Source organism: Lepidochelys kempii, chromosome 26 (assembly GCF_965140285.1).
Source record: "Lepidochelys kempii isolate rLepKem1 chromosome 26, rLepKem1.hap1, whole genome shotgun sequence".
NCBI classification, from domain to species: Eukaryota; Metazoa; Chordata; order Testudines; family Cheloniidae; genus Lepidochelys; species Lepidochelys kempii.
Genome location: NC_136405.1, coordinates 6,226,928 through 6,243,348, shown reverse-complemented (window position 1 = coordinate 6,243,348; position 16,421 = coordinate 6,226,928). Strand labels below are relative to the sequence as shown.

Genomic DNA, 16,421 nt, shown 5'->3' with positions numbered 1-16,421 from the left:
AGAATTTAGCTTGATTCTGAGATCCCAGATTGAGTTTGCAGGGCTGGCAGATAGACAAATAATCTTTAGTCTTTGTCTGTAAACGCGCTTTTAAATGTGGCCGTGGTCAGAAAAATAACTGAAAATAGCACCTGGCTCAGCAGATTTACTCTCTGTATACTGAGAATCAGTTTTTGCTACATTTTACACCTGTTAGCACTGCAGAGCTAATAAAACCAGATGGCTGAGATATCGTAAATATCGTTATTAATGAAATACAGTACAGGGCTTTAAATGCTGCCAAATTACAGCTTTGTAACTCCTTTGAAGACAATACGATACCACAGGTGTAACTGAAGGGAAAATTTGGCATACAGAATCTATCAGTGGTGAGAAATGAGCCAGAAAGAACTCAGCTTGACCCTCAGATCTCTGGTGAGTCTGTAGAGCTGACGGTTAGGAACGAAACATTCAAACTGAGCCAGTCCAGTCTGATCAGAAATAACTGACAGTAAACAGAGAATTTTATCATGTCATTGTTATGCTTTTCAGAGCATAACTGCATGTTAACCTCCTATCTACACTAAGGATTTGCCTTCACTACAAAGTTAACATGAGTTATAACCAGGGAGCCTAGAAATCCATTTGCCATGGAAAAATGCAGAAGTTGTGTTCTTAGAGAGAATCTTTAGTTTTTACATTTTGTGAGAAAATAAAACCATATACAGTAGAACCCTGACTGTCCAATCTAATTAGGAATGGGACCAGTTTGGATAATCAAAAATTCAGATAATCAGGGAAATGGGCAGGGCAGGGCTTGGGATGTCAGCCCCAGGCAACGGTGCTCGGGCTGTCAGCTTAAAAATTGTAAATATATCAATAAAACATTGTGTCAACTGATACCTATATATATTGTGGCTAGAGAAACTAAAGGTCAGCGTTTCCTTTAAATAGCGAAAAAAGTGGATTTTTATGGGTTTTTTAATCAGAGGATTTGGGTTTTTTTATCACAGAAAACTAGGATCCCTGGTTATAACTCAGGTCACGTCCCCACACAAAAACAGTTAGGTGCACTTACACTTCAGCATAAACCCAAGGTTCAGACTTAGGCTCAAGCCTAACCTCCTTCCATCTATACCCAAATCATTCTAACCCAGGGTCCCAGGACCCCACAAGGGTGAAGGGTCCAAGCCTGAGTCAAACTGGGAGTCCGGGACCCAGGGTTCAAGCCCTATTACTTTGCAGTGTAGATGCAGCCCCACTGGACCCAGGCTCTGGGAGTTGGCCAAAAGTCTCCCACGTTCCCACAGGCTGGCTTTCTTGGACCTTTGGACAGTCAAGTTTAGTGGACAGTCAGATTTTCCCAAACTGCACAACAAAAAGCTAGAGCAGCCACATGGCGGGAGGGCACTGGGAAAGCTGGGATATGATTGATTGCACTCAGGTCTGCGAAATGCAGTGTAGATGCTTGAACCCCAGTTTTGGGACCAGGTTAGAAAATTCCTAATGGAGGATTGACAATCAGTGTAGGTGCTCAAACCCAGGGTCTGCTGACTCACATTCCACTAGCTCTGGGCTTACATTGCAGTGTGGACGTACCCCTAGACTGAGCATGATGGTGCTTTTCACTTGAGTCCACTGGCCTGTCAGGTGGTACAAGCTAAAGTTCAGATTAGCACAAGTCATCAGCTATTAACGCAGCCACTCGTGTAGTGTGGACTCAGGCTAGAGCCACTCGAGTGTCGCTGGTCCTTTCCCACAGCCCCATTCCTTTGCCCAGAAAGGACAGATGAGTTCTCCTGTAATTCCCTGAGAAGGAATGCCTGGAGCAGTTCAGTTTACTGCAGTTTGGAACCATGGGATATGCCCCCAGAAATCCTAGCACAACACACAAGTGAGAGCAGCGTCAGTGTGGACACAGCAGCATGAGGATTATTGTGTGGTGTGGCCGTTCTCACCCAAACTAGGGTAACTCAACAGAAGTCACCTGCGCTAATACTGCAGTGAAGACAGACACTCAGGATGGAGCCATCCGGGAAAGCCATGGTAGAGCATAGCTTAAACATGGTTCCCGCTGAGCCATGTGATTGGGAGATGAATTTTTCATCTTTTGCTGGGATAGGAATGAGGGGTCATTGTCAAGGGTGGGGTTACTCAACTGAAATCTGTGATTCCCCTTTCTTCCTCCACAACAGATCAGCGTCAGTCTTTGCGCGTGTTGTGGCCCCATTTCCACATGAATGTGAGAGACCTGAACTCTGAGGAGGTTAGTCTGTGTATAACGCAGACAATCGCTCTCAGTTCGGTTGTCAATGGCTGGCAGGCCATGCCAACTGTAATAGTCGCTAATTCATGCAGATATGGCCAATGTGAAGTCGTGCTGCCGCTTATTGAATGAATTGTGTCATTCACTTAGGTCTGGAATTCAGTACGTCTTCGGAGGGGAAAGGGTCTTACTGACGTGCAGCCTCTGATGTAGGAAGATTCCTGAGGTCACACTTGGACCATTTAGGCTGCGGTGATTGTGAACGAGCCAGGCAGTAGCAAATTCTTCTGTAGAACAACATGCATATCAGAGGGGATCTATTGTCTAGGGGATTGTGCCCTGCTTCCCAAATGTCAGGGTAAAAAATGTCTAACATTTATATCACTTCGCTTGCTGGGAGTTCTGCATAAAGAGAGGATGAGCCTTGTTCCAAACATGCAAGACTGAGAGTTTTCTTTGTTTAGCCGATATATCACTATTTGTTTAGTTTGAGCGTGCTGCCTCTCTCCAACAATGGCCTTCATCAGATGCATGTCCGCAGCGTGGAATGTACTGTTTCGAAGGTTAGCGGGAGGTTTACCCGAGTGATTAGGGAAAGGGACTGAGTCATGGTGCTACAAAGTTTTATTTCTGGCTCTATCACTGTCTCAGTGTGTGGCTTTGAGGAAGGTCGCCTAGTCTTTCTTCCTCAGTTTCCCCATCTGTAAAATGGAGATAATAGTTGCCTTGCATAGGTATTGCGAGGCTTAATTAATGTTTATAAAGCACACTGGAATCCTTGGGATCAAATGCGGAAATTGAGACCCAGAGAGGATGTGACTTGCCAGAGACCTCATAACTAATCTGTGACAGAAGCAGGAATCAAACCCAGATCTCCTGACTTCCACACCTGGTTATGACTAGATGATGTTTTCTCTACCATGTTTTAGGGCCAACTTTAATTAGAGCAGAATTAGGCTTGTTTGGGGAGCGATATTTTATGTAGGTAGTTTTGAAACTTGATCCTTCTGTGACCCACATTGGCATCATTAAGATTTTGTGTCTTGCTTGGATTATATTCTCCTACATGAGCTGCCCCAGAGACTGCGTTGAGAAGTTGTAGCTTGGTTTTTGGTGCCCTTTGGAGTGAGTATTTGTGGTGTAGCAGGTATTTAGTGGCTCTGTCGCCGCAGCATTGATAGGCAGTTAAGCACTTTTTCTGCAGATTTACAGGTGAGGAATGGAAGACAGCAAGTTGCTGTGTGTGGCTAGGTGGCAACACACTTTGAGACCAGGAGGTCTCCACTCAAGTTCCAAACCAGGATCTGGATTTCCTCTCCTGTGCTGATATTTCAGGGCCATACTCAGGTGGGGGCTGTATGGCTAGAGGTATTGGCCCTCAGATGACATATTAAAGTGAGCTCTATTCCTGTGGCTGTCACGGGTGAAATTTAAAGATCCCAGGTCACTTTGGGGGAAAGAGTAGAAAATACAGAACTGATCTTCTGACCTCCATTCTCTAAAAGCAAACGTGAATGACTTGGGCTATACTGGGACCATTACTGGGGGCCAGTGGTTTCTGTTTTTTTCTCTTCAGTTACAATGCAAGCATCTATTTATAATCTAAAGGGTACTTGTAGTTATGGAAGAAAATACTTAAAACCTTGGTCTGTTGTATCTCAAAAGCAGGTTTTCAAGCTACATTTCACCTCCTCCAGTAGTTTTCTAGTTCCAGCGTACTAACTAGACTAAACACCTAGCATTAATTTAAAGTTAGGAGTTGAACTGTAGAGTCCTGTGACATTTAACTCCCCAAACCCTTACCAGGTTTTGATCTAACAAGACTTCCATGTTAATCCATTTTCCAAATGATTTCGGTGTGTAAAGGCTGATGATTAGCTCATGTAGCGCAATAAATCACAGTTGTGTAGATCACTGAACCCTGTCTACTCCAGAGGTCCTGGGAGGAAGTATACTTGGGAACAGGTGGGAAATGACAGGCATGTTCAGGTTCCAGCATAAACATTTATTATTTATTAACATTATTAATATTACAGCCACGCCCCAAGTCCTGATCAGTATCACGACCCTATCTTCCTAGGTGCTGTGCAAACACATGCAAAGAGACAGTTCCTGCCCCAAAGAGCTTTATTTCTAGCTTCTTACAGTCTAGGGATACTTCAGTTACAGTTAAGAAGGTACTTTTTAGACTAAGTCTCCATTTTCAATGGGTTATAACTGCTAACTTGCCTACCTTCCCCACAAAATACCTTGTATGCTGACATTTTTTAAACTTGGTCTCAACCCGCAATTCTTCTTTGTCACCTTTTTGGAGTGAACTTAGTTCTATAGGGAACCTAGTGCAGGCCTGACAGCTCTGGAGAATGCAGTCTTCTGTCTCTGCAAGAGAAGCGCTGTTACCTCTGCACTAGAAGGCCCATTTCTAGGGATGAGAGGGGAGCTGATTCTCCGTGTCCCATGCACTGAGGGCTTTTCTGCCAAATGCCACTTTTCATGATGGAATTTAAACAGAATTTTCTTATAATGATAGCAGGCTAGCACCTGTTTGATCATTGAGTTCTAGAGAAAAGCAAACAAGGGTATTTTCTAAAGCCCAGATCATGGTCTCATTGGTGTATATGGCAGAGCTCCCAGTGAAACCAGCATTTGACCCTTAGTATCTGATAAAATTTGATCAAAAAAAGCTCTTGGATACCAAAGTGGTGAGCAAGGTACAAATAGCTACATAGATAATTACTTCCTACATATACCTAGATACTTGATTTTATAGCACAGATGGTCACATGCACTACAGAAGTACTCATGTTTAAACACCATAGTGAAATGTAGTTACCTGTGTTATAATGTAGCCCCTGATCCTGCAAATTAGTCTGTGTGAGTTGAACCCCTGAGCCACTGGAATCCATGGTGGTCCACACAGGCTCAGGGGTCCCCTCCACGTGCACCAGCTTGCAGGATCAGAGCCATAATTTTTTCTTACCTGTGTGTACAGAAAAAACTATGTGAGCACCCTCTTTTAACTCTAACATGGTTATCACATGATTTGGTGGTGGTGGTGGTCCATACGGGTGACTAAAAAACAATCTTATAACAGAGTTAAGCCACAACCATCTTTCACAACCACGCTTAAAATGGTTATTTTTGTAGCATAGTCAGGGCCTAAAACAGCCTTGCAAAATTCTGTTCGCCCACGCACCTGGCGTGAGTAATTCTCTTTTGATGGGTGAGTAAAATATCATTAGCTTTTTCATTATCATCTTGGAGCGGGTGGGAGAGTAACTTCTGACATTATTATTGCATTTGTTGAGCACTAACACTGGCCTTGGCTCTGCAGAAGACACAAGGGATAAAGACAGTCCATGCCCCAAAGAGCTTACAGTCTGTGGGCTTACTTCTTACTGAACTCAGTGGAAGCAGGTTTGGAACAAAAAGGACTAAATACTTAAGGATTATAGTTTGAGGCAACATAAATTGCGTGGTTACATTATGAGTTTTTTCTTTGTTATAGGGGCTCACAGTGAGACCAGTTTTGTTGGTTTGTGCCCTGTAGCTTTGTCGGGGCGGAGTGAAACCCAGGGTTAAGTCTGTATATTTTTCAGTTGATTTCAGAGGTGTCCAATACTCTAAGCCAAATTCTGTGCTGCTGCATGCCCCAGGCAATCCCACTGACCTCCCAATGGAGCTTCATGGGCAGAAGTCAACACAGAATTTGGCGCAGTATCTCTCTTAACATAAGCTGTTTGTGATCCATTTGAATAATTTTTTCCTTTCGCATTAGTGTTCTGTTTGGAGTGGTTGCTATGAGTTCTTATAAAGAAGGGGGAGTGGGGTGGGACGGTGCATGCGGTTTCCATGGACACCGTGTAGTACAGCAAGACATCCAGAGTGATGTGATATATTAATTCCAACTGTGTCTTGTGTTCATGCATCTCTCACCTGTGAGGGCTGGGGCTGGAATTCCCCCCTGCTCCTTGGACACTTGCTGGTGCATTGTATACGGTCATAGGGGTTTTTTTTAAGGCTGTGACAGTCTCGGACTCCTGATTCAGCTATCTGAGACGTGGATGTTCGGTGGTTGTATAGGTTTTTCACTAAGGCATTGTACAGCACCAAGCACACTGTCAGCATGCAGTGAATAATTTCTCTTATGCCCTGATCCTATGAGGTGTTGCCCACTTCTTGCAAGGACACATCTATATTAGCAGAATTGTTACCCATATTTCATCAGCTGCCTAAGGTTGCTAGTGTAGAAGGGGCTTGGGCATTTTTACTATTATGTCAGGAAAAGGTGCACAGAACAGCACTGAATCATACTGTGCGAGAAGCACCTACCCCCCGTCTTCACTAGTGCGTCCACTGTTGCTACAAACATTGTAGCTGCCCCACTGCTGCTAATGCAGACAAGGTCCCAGATGGTGTGTGGTGGGAGTGGGAATCGAGGGTTTTCAGCACTTTGCTGAGAAAGTTCCCGTCACCTAATTAAGGTGAACTTAACGCAGCGTTGAGTTTTTTGATGAAAAATCAAATTTTTCCTTGGAAAGCGGATGCTTTTCATGAAAAATGTTGTTGAGTTGGAAACCCAATTTTTGGTTGAAAACCAGTTTCAACAGAAATTTTTCAGTGAGCCCTAGTCTGACCCCTTCTAGTTATTTGAGAGCCCGTGGCACTTTCTGCAGGAGTCTGAGTGTAAACCCTGAGGTCCTGACCATGTACATTGTGGGTAAATACATTGTGCCCCCTCCAACTTCCCCTCCACTTTCAGTTGCATACAGCTTTTTCCTTACTTCCTGTCCTAAACCATCATTGGAGATTGCTGTGCAATGTTGAACAGCAGCTGTTCATATCCCCAGAAGCAGCTGCATTTCAGTGGTGGCTGAAAATATTCATGTGTTTTCCCTATCTACCTGGGAGAGGTCTTAGGAAGCCTGATTAGTGTTTTGCGGTCCTCAAGTGGAGGGTGTTACCATGTGTTTTGTTGCAGTCTATGCTTATTTCCATTTAAATTCCTGAGATTGATAGCCCTCCTCCATTTTTTCTGGTCTTTGTCTGATGAGGGAGCAAGAGTGTCCAAGATTTGTCAGGAAACTGAGCGTTTTGCTGCGGGGTGGGGAACGTTATTATACAGGAGAATAGATAAAACCACAACTGCAGCCCTAGATTAGAAATCACATGGTCTGATCCAGTCGGACGATCCCCTCTGCATCTTACTTTCAGAGGGGACTACAGAAAATCTGTAAATCTTGCAAATCTCATTGGGCTGTATTCCCCATTGCCTGGTGGGTTTATCAGCAACTCTCCCGTGCATGCGGAGGAGAATTAGAGCACGTCTACATGTACAGCGCTGCAGTGACGCAGCTGCGTCAGTGCACATCTGGTGAAGACGCTCTATTCCAACAGGAGAGCGCTCTCCTGTCAGCATAACAACACCACCTCTGCGAGTGGCAGAAGCTATGTTAGTGGGAGAAGCTGTCCCGCCGACATAGCACTGTCCACACCGGTGCTTATGCCAGTGTAATTTATAAAAAGAAAAGGAGTACTTGTGGCACCTTAGAGACTAACCAATTTATTAGAGCATAAGCTTTCACTCAGAGGGGTGATTTATTCACATCCCTGAGCAACGTGAGTTCTACCGACATAGACTGTAGAGTAGACACAGCCTTAGACCCTTTGGTGTGTGACTTTGAGCTTGTACATGGAGAAGTATACTACATTGCTGGGGAAATTTCAGAGAAAATTAGCCACACCTTCCCCTCCCAGGGGTTCCTCAACTTCCCTGATGGGATGCTTTCAGGATTCTCTCCACCCACCTACACTTTTTTCTTACTTTAAGCACCCAGCCCCTCTCTTCAGTACTTCACTCCCCTCCATTGAGGAAGACTAGGTGGAGCCTCCCTTCTGAAATCGGTGTTCCCAAACGAGCCAGATTGGCTCCGCTGAACGACTCACAATGTCCCGATGGGGGCTGCGTGCGCTGCCTTTGCCGCAGTCCCCCGCCAGCCAAGAGAATGAGGCCTGGAATCTTCATGGCATTACCGTTACTGTGGCTTGCTGAGTTAAATGGCTGTATCTGACCAGAGAGCTCTTCAGAGTGGGAAAGCTCCGACTGACTCAGCGTGCCCACACTGTTTATGAACATGATTTCAAGGGATTTCACACCCCAAACACAACCCCAGCTTTCTCTCGCTCAGCAGAAATAATAGAACCGAAACACACGCAAGACCAGGTTTCTCCTCTAGGCTGTGTGGAAACGTGCTCAGGTTTTCAGGGTAGCATTTGCGGCTCTGGCACACTAGGAGGAGGCTCTGTAACACATAGTAAAAGATGTGGAGCCGTATGTCAACCTGATCTATTTCTGATATGCTCATCGCTGTGGTATCCAGGCGGACTAATAATACCTGGAGTTCTTCATCTTACAGCGCACTCTGACAGCTGCTAATTTGTGCATCCCCCCTGTATCAGGTAATAATATTATCCCCATTTCACAGACGGGAAAACTGAGACACACAGTAGTGAAATGATTGGCCCAAGGCATCACAGCAATAGAATGTCCGAACTGGGATTAGAACCCGGGAGGAGTTATTGGTTCTCGGGCTTGTGCTCAGATTGTTGGAGCACATCTCTTTCTGCTGCCAGCAGCATCTTGCAACTGCATTTCAAAGCTGCGGGTGTGTCAATTTATTTTAAAATCTCAGCTAAGATCAGTGGTTCTGATCGTCTTACTACTTCATTGCTTTATTCTTTCTGTTCTTCTTTCTTGTGTTGCTTTTTTACTGAGCCATATTAAAGCAGGAAAATTGTCTCAAAATATAAAATAGTATTTTAAAAAAAATAGTTATATGAACAGGGTTTTTTAAAAAGGTTTTACTGAGACAGACATAATTACCAACTGGCATCATGGTGCTGATAGAGATATTTGCTGTTTCAAAGTGTATTTGTAGCTTTGTTGAACATCCTGTTGACTTTCTTTTGCTGTGAAAGAAAATAGTCTTCGTTTCTTCCTTGTACGCCGAACTTTTTGGATGTGAAAACCTTTTCCTTCCCAACTGAGATGGAGTTGAAATATCTTGTAGCTCACATCCCGCACTGCCCTTCATTGCATAAATGTAATGAGTAGTTTAAAGAAAAGTGAGCCATCTGAAACAGGATGGGCTGATCCCATTATCCATTAATTGACCTGAGCTTCTTGTTTTATCCTAGTTCGGCTCGAGAAGAAACGCAAGTGCTAAAGCAGACTATGTCAGCTCAGGTTAAAGGTAGGAGGAAGGAGAGAGACAATTTAAGCTCAACCAGGCTACTCAGGTGCTGTAGAAGACCTGAAATACTCCCTTGGTCTGAGGCCGGATTCCTCCATCCCCTTCCGTCTTGCAATTAGTTGTTACATAAACTACCAGTTGCCTGCACCCTCAGCTGCTGGTCTTGGTTGACTTAGAACACTAGGATCCAGGCCTTCTAGTATGACTTGTTATTTAATCTGGTCAGTTTCCAGTGTCCCTGTTTTACTAGAGTTTATTTAGTTGTGTCATGCTCTTTAATGAAGACTGACAGTTGGGTTTGTCCCCGTGCCCCACACATTTTCCAGAGCGGCTGCCTTTTCTTCGGAAGCCCCCATACTTCATGAGAGTGCAAAGCTGTATTGGGTAAAGAAGTCTGATTAAGTAAATGGTGAAAAGTCATGTTTTAGTAATACAAGGCAAGCAAGACAATGTCTGTTATTGGACCAACTTCTGTTGGTGGAAGGTGCAAGCTTTCGAGCTCCGCTGAGCTCTCCTTCAGCTTTGGGGAAAGGAGCTCGAAATCTTGTACCTTCCACCTCCAGAAGTTGGTCCAATAAAAGATATTACCTAACTAGGGTTGCCAGCCCTCCAGGAATTAAAGATTCATCTTTAATTAAAGATAATGTCATGTGATGAATCTCCAGGAATTCATCCAACCAAAGTTGGCAACTCTGTACCTAAGCCACTTTGTCTCTCTCGTATCCTGGGATCAGCATAGCTCCAAAACCGCTGCAACCAAATGTTTAGAGACTCACACAACTCCAGCTATCTTCACTGATGCTCCTTGCGTTTTGCAGCCAGCCACTCTGTCTGTTGCAGATTAATTTTCTGGAGGCATCTCTGTTTGAATGGTCCTCTCTGGCTGGTGGTGGTTCAGAGCCTTTGTAAGGGGCCTGTATTTAAATTCTGTGTTTGTTTCTTTGTTAACTAAGATTAATCATTAGCAACATAGAAACAATTATCCCTAATCGTGCACAGTGTTAACTGTTCTTTGGCTGGGACTGTAAAGTTTCTGGGGCAGGGACCATGTCCCTCTCTCTCTCTTCTGTAATGCACCGTGCGATTCATGGTGCAACATGAATAGTAAATAATGCATTAAAATGGGGTGCCATTGGTGGAATTTCCCCCACCTCCTCTTATCGATACAACACCACTCACCATAATATCTCTATTTAAATGCCACATCTCTACTCATGGCCTTTAAGTGCTTAGGGCAGGGGACTGGGAATAAGGATTCCTGAGTTCTGTTCCTGTCTGCCATTGATTCACTTTGTGACCTTTGGTAAATCACTTCATTTCTCTGTGCATCAGTGTCCTCCATCTGTAAAACAGAGATAAAGATTCAGCTTGTAAGCACTCAGAGATTCTCTGTTATAACGTCATGTAGAAGGGCAAAGTCTTTAAAGGTGCATGTTTGCTAGCTGATTACTTCAGCATAGTGTCAGTGATGCATGGGACCTCAGGGTGCCACTCTAGTAGCTGCATGTTGTATATTTCACAGGAGATCAAATGATTACGCTTTTTTACTTATACATGCTTCTTTCACTTACTGCCAGCAATCTCCATCTTCCAGTGTTACGTTTCTATAGGAACTCCCAGCAGTGCCTGCTGCAAGATATTATCAGCCAGTCTCAGGCTGGGCACAGCAGGTCCAAATTCAGCCACGGTGCTGCATCTGTTTACACCAGAAGCTGTATTTGGTCCTAGTTTTCCTCTTCTCCATGCCACTGCTCCCCCTCAGTTCTCCAGTTTTGTTCCTGGCCTCTACCTGAGGGCAGTTACTGATGCAGATTTCTAATGATCCCATCAGAATACCTTTTACACTGTCACAGATTCACAGATGACTAGCTCTAATGAAAGATAGCACCTGGTTATACTGACTCCAATAGTATGACCAGTGCCCAGAGGGTAATAAGGGAGTTGCCCCATTTTTATTGACTTTTTACCCGTGTCGAAAAAAGAAAAATCTTTAATTTCCTATTCCTTCCTGTAAGGCACCACAAGTAGTTATTGACAGTTTAATTATATGCTAGACAATTGTTTGTTTATAGAAGAAGTGTGATTCATGGTTGCTGTGACTGCCAGTGGAACTGGAAGGGGTTAATAGCCTAAAATTACATCAGCCATGCTGGAGAACAATAAACAGGAAGTACTCCAGAAATTAAATTTAAACATTTGTGACTAATGTTGACTTTTACTCCTTGGTCAGTTCAGGAGGTATGGATTGCAGTCTAGGTTATTACTGGTTACTAATTATACCATTGGTTTGACTATGGTTGGCCGAAATGAAGCAAAGGGGGAATTGGGTCATTGGATGATCTTGTTTTTGCTGTCATTCCCATATTAAGTGTTGTCTCATATGGTATGGTGTTTGTGGAGTGGTGCCTGCAGAGAGAAGTCTCTAACTGGTAGTTTAATCTTAAAAGTTAGTTGTTGTATATAAGAGATTTTACAAAACCGATAGGATAATAAAAATGTTTTCAGGGTTAAAAATAATCACTGGAAATCAATGTAGTTGTTTGAATTAAAACTTTCCTCAACAACCTTTGCAACCCTGCATGGGAACCTGTAAGTGAAACTGATTAGACACCGTAGTGAAACTGACTAACCATTTTCACTCTGCAATACTGACAAAAATGAACCGGTTAAGAGACTCAATAATATAAACTAAATTAGATTTTTAAAATCAATTTTAGTAAAAAATGTGAGAAATGTGCTGCTATTTGCACAGGACCATTAGGGGACTTCTGCACCTTCTGTTTTGCATCTGGTACAGAACATTGTTTGAGACAAGATACCATACTAGATGAACCATTGGTCTGTTCTAGTTTGGAAATTCCTGGATAAGGCTATTCCTATTTTTAAAAGACATAACGGAATTTTCCCCTTAGCTACATCAGCAGAATATGCTGTAAACTGGGTTTAGTATAAACTGGGAGCGTTATGGACCATGAATTTTAACCAGACAACATAAATTAGTCTAATACATTGAAAGCAATGGCTGAATTATTGTGTTTTTATTACTTTGGTTATCAAGGGGGGAAAGAAACTTAATTATTTTCATTGCTTTATGATTATGACTACAACAATCTGACCAAGCCAAAAATGGATACGTAGTGAGCACTCTCACCTTCCAACTAGCTTATGTGAGGGGGGCGGGGGGGAATAGCTCATCCAGCTTGTACTCACAACCATATTAAGGTTTTTACGAATGAAGGCTGTTCAGCTGGCAGGTGAGCCATCCCTGCAGCTGTGGTAAGAAAAATCCTTTGAAGCAGGTCAAAACTCCAGACTCTTGGGTGGTGGTTTTTGAGGGTCGTTCTCCCCCTGCCCCATTTAAGGTTCTCTTTGTAAATATTTGTAGTGTTTGATTCCTTCCTTCCCACCCCCACCTCCCCTTTCAGATTTTTTTTGAAATTTTGCACAACCTTCAGACCCTTGTTCTGCCAAGGAGTGCCTTGGACATCTAGAGCCCTTAGTTGTATTAATAGGACACTGGAGGAAAAAGGGGGATTTCGCTGCTGGAGACCCAGCTGGCACTGCTGTTTGGGAAGATCACAGATGCCGGAGCTGAAGCCGACTCCAAAGGGAGATATACTTTATCTTGAATGTTGTACCAGGATCTGGGATGTTATTCCACTGAAGCTTGCATCCAAAAATCCTTCTCTACGAAAGAGCTTGGGGAACATGTTTTTTGACATTGTCGCATGTGAGGCCAGCTATTCTTGTTCGCTTACATATTCCTTATCTCTCCCTCCTTCCTTTTCCAGGATTCCGTTCAAGATTGGGCAGCCCAAGAAACAGATTGTACCCAAGACAGTGAGTAAACCAATTCCCCCTTTTTAGATCCAGTCTGTGATCATGTGGCTGATGAGTCAAGCCAGCACTTTGACTCGTCCCATTTTTGTGTGTGTATGTGCGAGGGGAATGTGAGTGAGCAGAACCTGTTGCTGTGTTTGACCATCACATCCTTGTGCTGTGGGTGAGGGGGAGTCCCAGCTACATGCAGTATTTTGGTCTCAGGATCTGTTTGTTAAGGGAGGGGGCTCTTTCGTTCTGGCACGGTTTTCCTAGGAGATGACTGAACATGCTTCCTTCCTTCCTTCTTTCAGCAATGGCTTGTTTGTTCATCCTTTCTGAGCAGATGGAGGAGGGGGAGTGGTTCAGATCGCTGAATATAACTGTTTCCAAAGGAAAGCTTATCAGAGGAGGCTGAGATGCTTAGTACTCAGGCATGAATTAATTTGTACTGCACAGCATTTGCTTTAAAAGAAAATTTAAAAAGCATTTTGTATTCTGATGAATTTGAAAGTCCTTTCCCAAGTGCTGTTTCTTGCAGCTGGCTGTGGTATTTTCCCTGCCTAAGCAGATGGTCCTTGTCCTGTGAAAGCTGTAGTGCTCACAGTAGCAATCCCTGAATTAACCTGCGTACCTGCTTTAAAAGAAGCGTCCTGATCGCTAGTGTGACAGAGACATTGGCTTTATAATTATAACTGCATTGGTGAACTAATCCCCTGTACAGACTAACATTCCTGATCCTTCCTCTGTGGGACACCCACCACTGCTAATTCCTTCGGTTGCGTGGGTTACTTGTATTAAGGTGCCAAAGATACTTTTTGTGGCATGAAGTTTCCCCTTGAGACGGAGGGTTTACTCTGCCACTTCCCAATATTGATGAACTGTAATCTTTTATTTAAAGGATGGTGTCGTTCTGTGGTGCTGCAGAACGGCAGCTTTCTGCTTCAAACTGGCAGTGCAAAATTTAAGCAAGGGACCTTCTTAAAGAACGGCAATGTTGAAACCCTAATCAGGGCTTTTGACTCCTTTTCACTCTTCTGTGGTCTTCCCAAGTTCTAGTGATCCAGACATCATGTGTTGAATGCTGCTCTCTGCAAAGAAATACAACCCCCAGCCTCAGGCAAATCCACTGGATCCCTGTTTATTTCAAGATCCAGTTCAAAATTACCCTTTTTTTGGTTTGTAAATCCCTCGTTGACTTTCTCTATCGGATCGCAGAGATGCTGACTCCCTCACTTCCTTACTTGCTCCATCCACCTATCTAGCACTGGTTTCTTCTCTGCTGGCGCAAGGGCCTTCTTCTCTGCGTCTCCTAATGGCTTGAACAGTGTTTTTGGACATTTCCTCCCCATCTGATTTTTGTGTCTCATATGAGTACATATTTTCTTTGTCTGCACCTGTTAATTTCCCTTTCCCTGTGCCATAACGTATTGTTTAACTATGTAAAGTGTTTCAGGATGCAGTTTGCCTGAAAGTCCTTATACGACATAAACCTGTATCACTGCCCATAGTGCCACACACCAAGGTCTCCACCGTCACCTCTGAAGCTAGCCCTCCTAATGGTAGAGCAGGAGCTCGGATTGAATGAGAGTTAATATTTGAACCTTCCAGATCTCTCTCTGCTCTCAGTTTGCAGTGGATTCTGCCCTAACACTCTTCCCTCCTGGTATGCCTTGTGCCTGGCATTTTGGATGGTGGCAGTATGGGGATGTCTGTTAGCTCCCTGGGTCTTGTCTTTCAATGTGGAGATACAGTATATCATAGGCAAATACAAGAGATCACTCTCCAGTTCCTTCCTGAGCTTTTGTAGCCATTTTCCTCTTGCCTATCCAGTTACAGGGATTTCTCCAGCACATCCACAAATAGAGATAAACTGGCAGTTATGGGCTGTAATTTCTGAAATAAAAACCTTTTGTCAAGTTCAGCGTGTCCAAGGGGCAAAGTTTCATCCAGGACTGTTACTGGTTCCAAGCCTTTTCCCCTTCCCCCTGCTCTTCATCTGTCCCTCCGCTTCCCAAATTCAGCAGAAGTGCTGAGAGTTTAAATGTTGATGACATGGTAACCTGGAGAGAGTTGGAAATTTTTACCTGGCCTCCACTATGCCATCTTGTTAATTGTAACAATACTCTTGGGACAGATGTGTGCCAAACAGGAAGCATGGAGCAATGTAACTGCACAGGGTAAGTGTAGAGTACAGTCCTTCAAAGAACAAGTCCTTAGAACAAACGACAGGAAACTACCAATCTCCCTTGAGAACCTGACCTTCAGATTTATACTCCTCTTAGTTTCAGGGTATGGAAGTGATGCTTTGTAGCTCATCTAGTTAGCTTAGACCTCCGAGTTTACCTCCCCCTTGCAGGCTGAGACATTCCATCTGTGCGGGCTTTTGTGAACAGCAGTACAATCTGCTTTAGCTCTCCATTTTATTCCAGATGTTGGCCTCTGGAGGCTGCTGCAGGAAGTGGGAAGGTGTGGCATCTCCAGGGCTCCATCCAGAGCTCATCAGAAGGGAAGCGGTTATGGAGAGGCTCTCCCACTCACAAGATTGTACCACAAAAAAAAAAAAAAAAGAAAGAAAGAAAGTCAGTTGTCAGAATTTAGCAGTTGGCTCCCACCAGAGCATGCTAGTTGCAACATGGGGAGAGAGACAGAGTCATTCTGACATGGCAGGCTTCGCTCACCAAAGCTTTTGTGATTACAAGGCTCTAGTACGAGCAGAAGCACTGGAAACTGGGCTGCAGTAGGAATTAGTCACGACTCCTTGTGCCCACTCGCTGTTGATCCTTTGAAGAAGGGCAAAGTGTCAGCCACAGTTTAGCTCTTCAGGTAGAAGGAAACCCCTGTAGGAAATACCAGCTGGTGAACTGAAGTGATCTCCTGCCCCCTCAGGCATGGCACTACTTTGTTTCCACCTAAACCTGGGCAAATCCAATTCCAGACGGAATAATCTCCCCCCCCCCCCCGCCCCCTTCCCCTGAAAAGAGCATCTGGCACTGAGCTCGTACAGAGGCGAGGAGATTGGGTGGGAGGATCTAATATACAGAGAGGACCTGCTGTCAGGGGAACGATAGAGGACATAATAACGCAGCCCAATTAAACTAATG

The 16,421-nt window shown here is 44.0% G+C and overlaps 1 protein-coding gene and 1 long non-coding RNA gene across 2 annotated transcripts in view; one reads left to right on the top strand and one right to left on the bottom strand.

Annotated features, from left to right (window-relative positions):
* BIN3 (bridging integrator 3) overlaps positions 1-16,421 on the top strand; it is a 56,200-nt gene that overhangs the window by 6,612 nt on the left and 33,167 nt on the right. The window contains exon 2 of the mRNA XM_073325115.2: positions 13,290-13,338. Coding sequence (XP_073181216.1) covers positions 13,290-13,338 — 49 coding nt within the window. The remainder of the gene's footprint in view (positions 1-13,289; positions 13,339-16,421) is intronic.
* On the bottom strand, positions 7,509-16,273 carry LOC140903592 (uncharacterized). The gene is made up of 3 exons (XR_012156300.2): positions 15,664-16,273; positions 10,678-10,840; positions 7,509-9,873 (listed from the first exon to the last, which is right to left on the bottom strand). It is a non-coding gene; the product is annotated as an uncharacterized LOC140903592 (long non-coding RNA).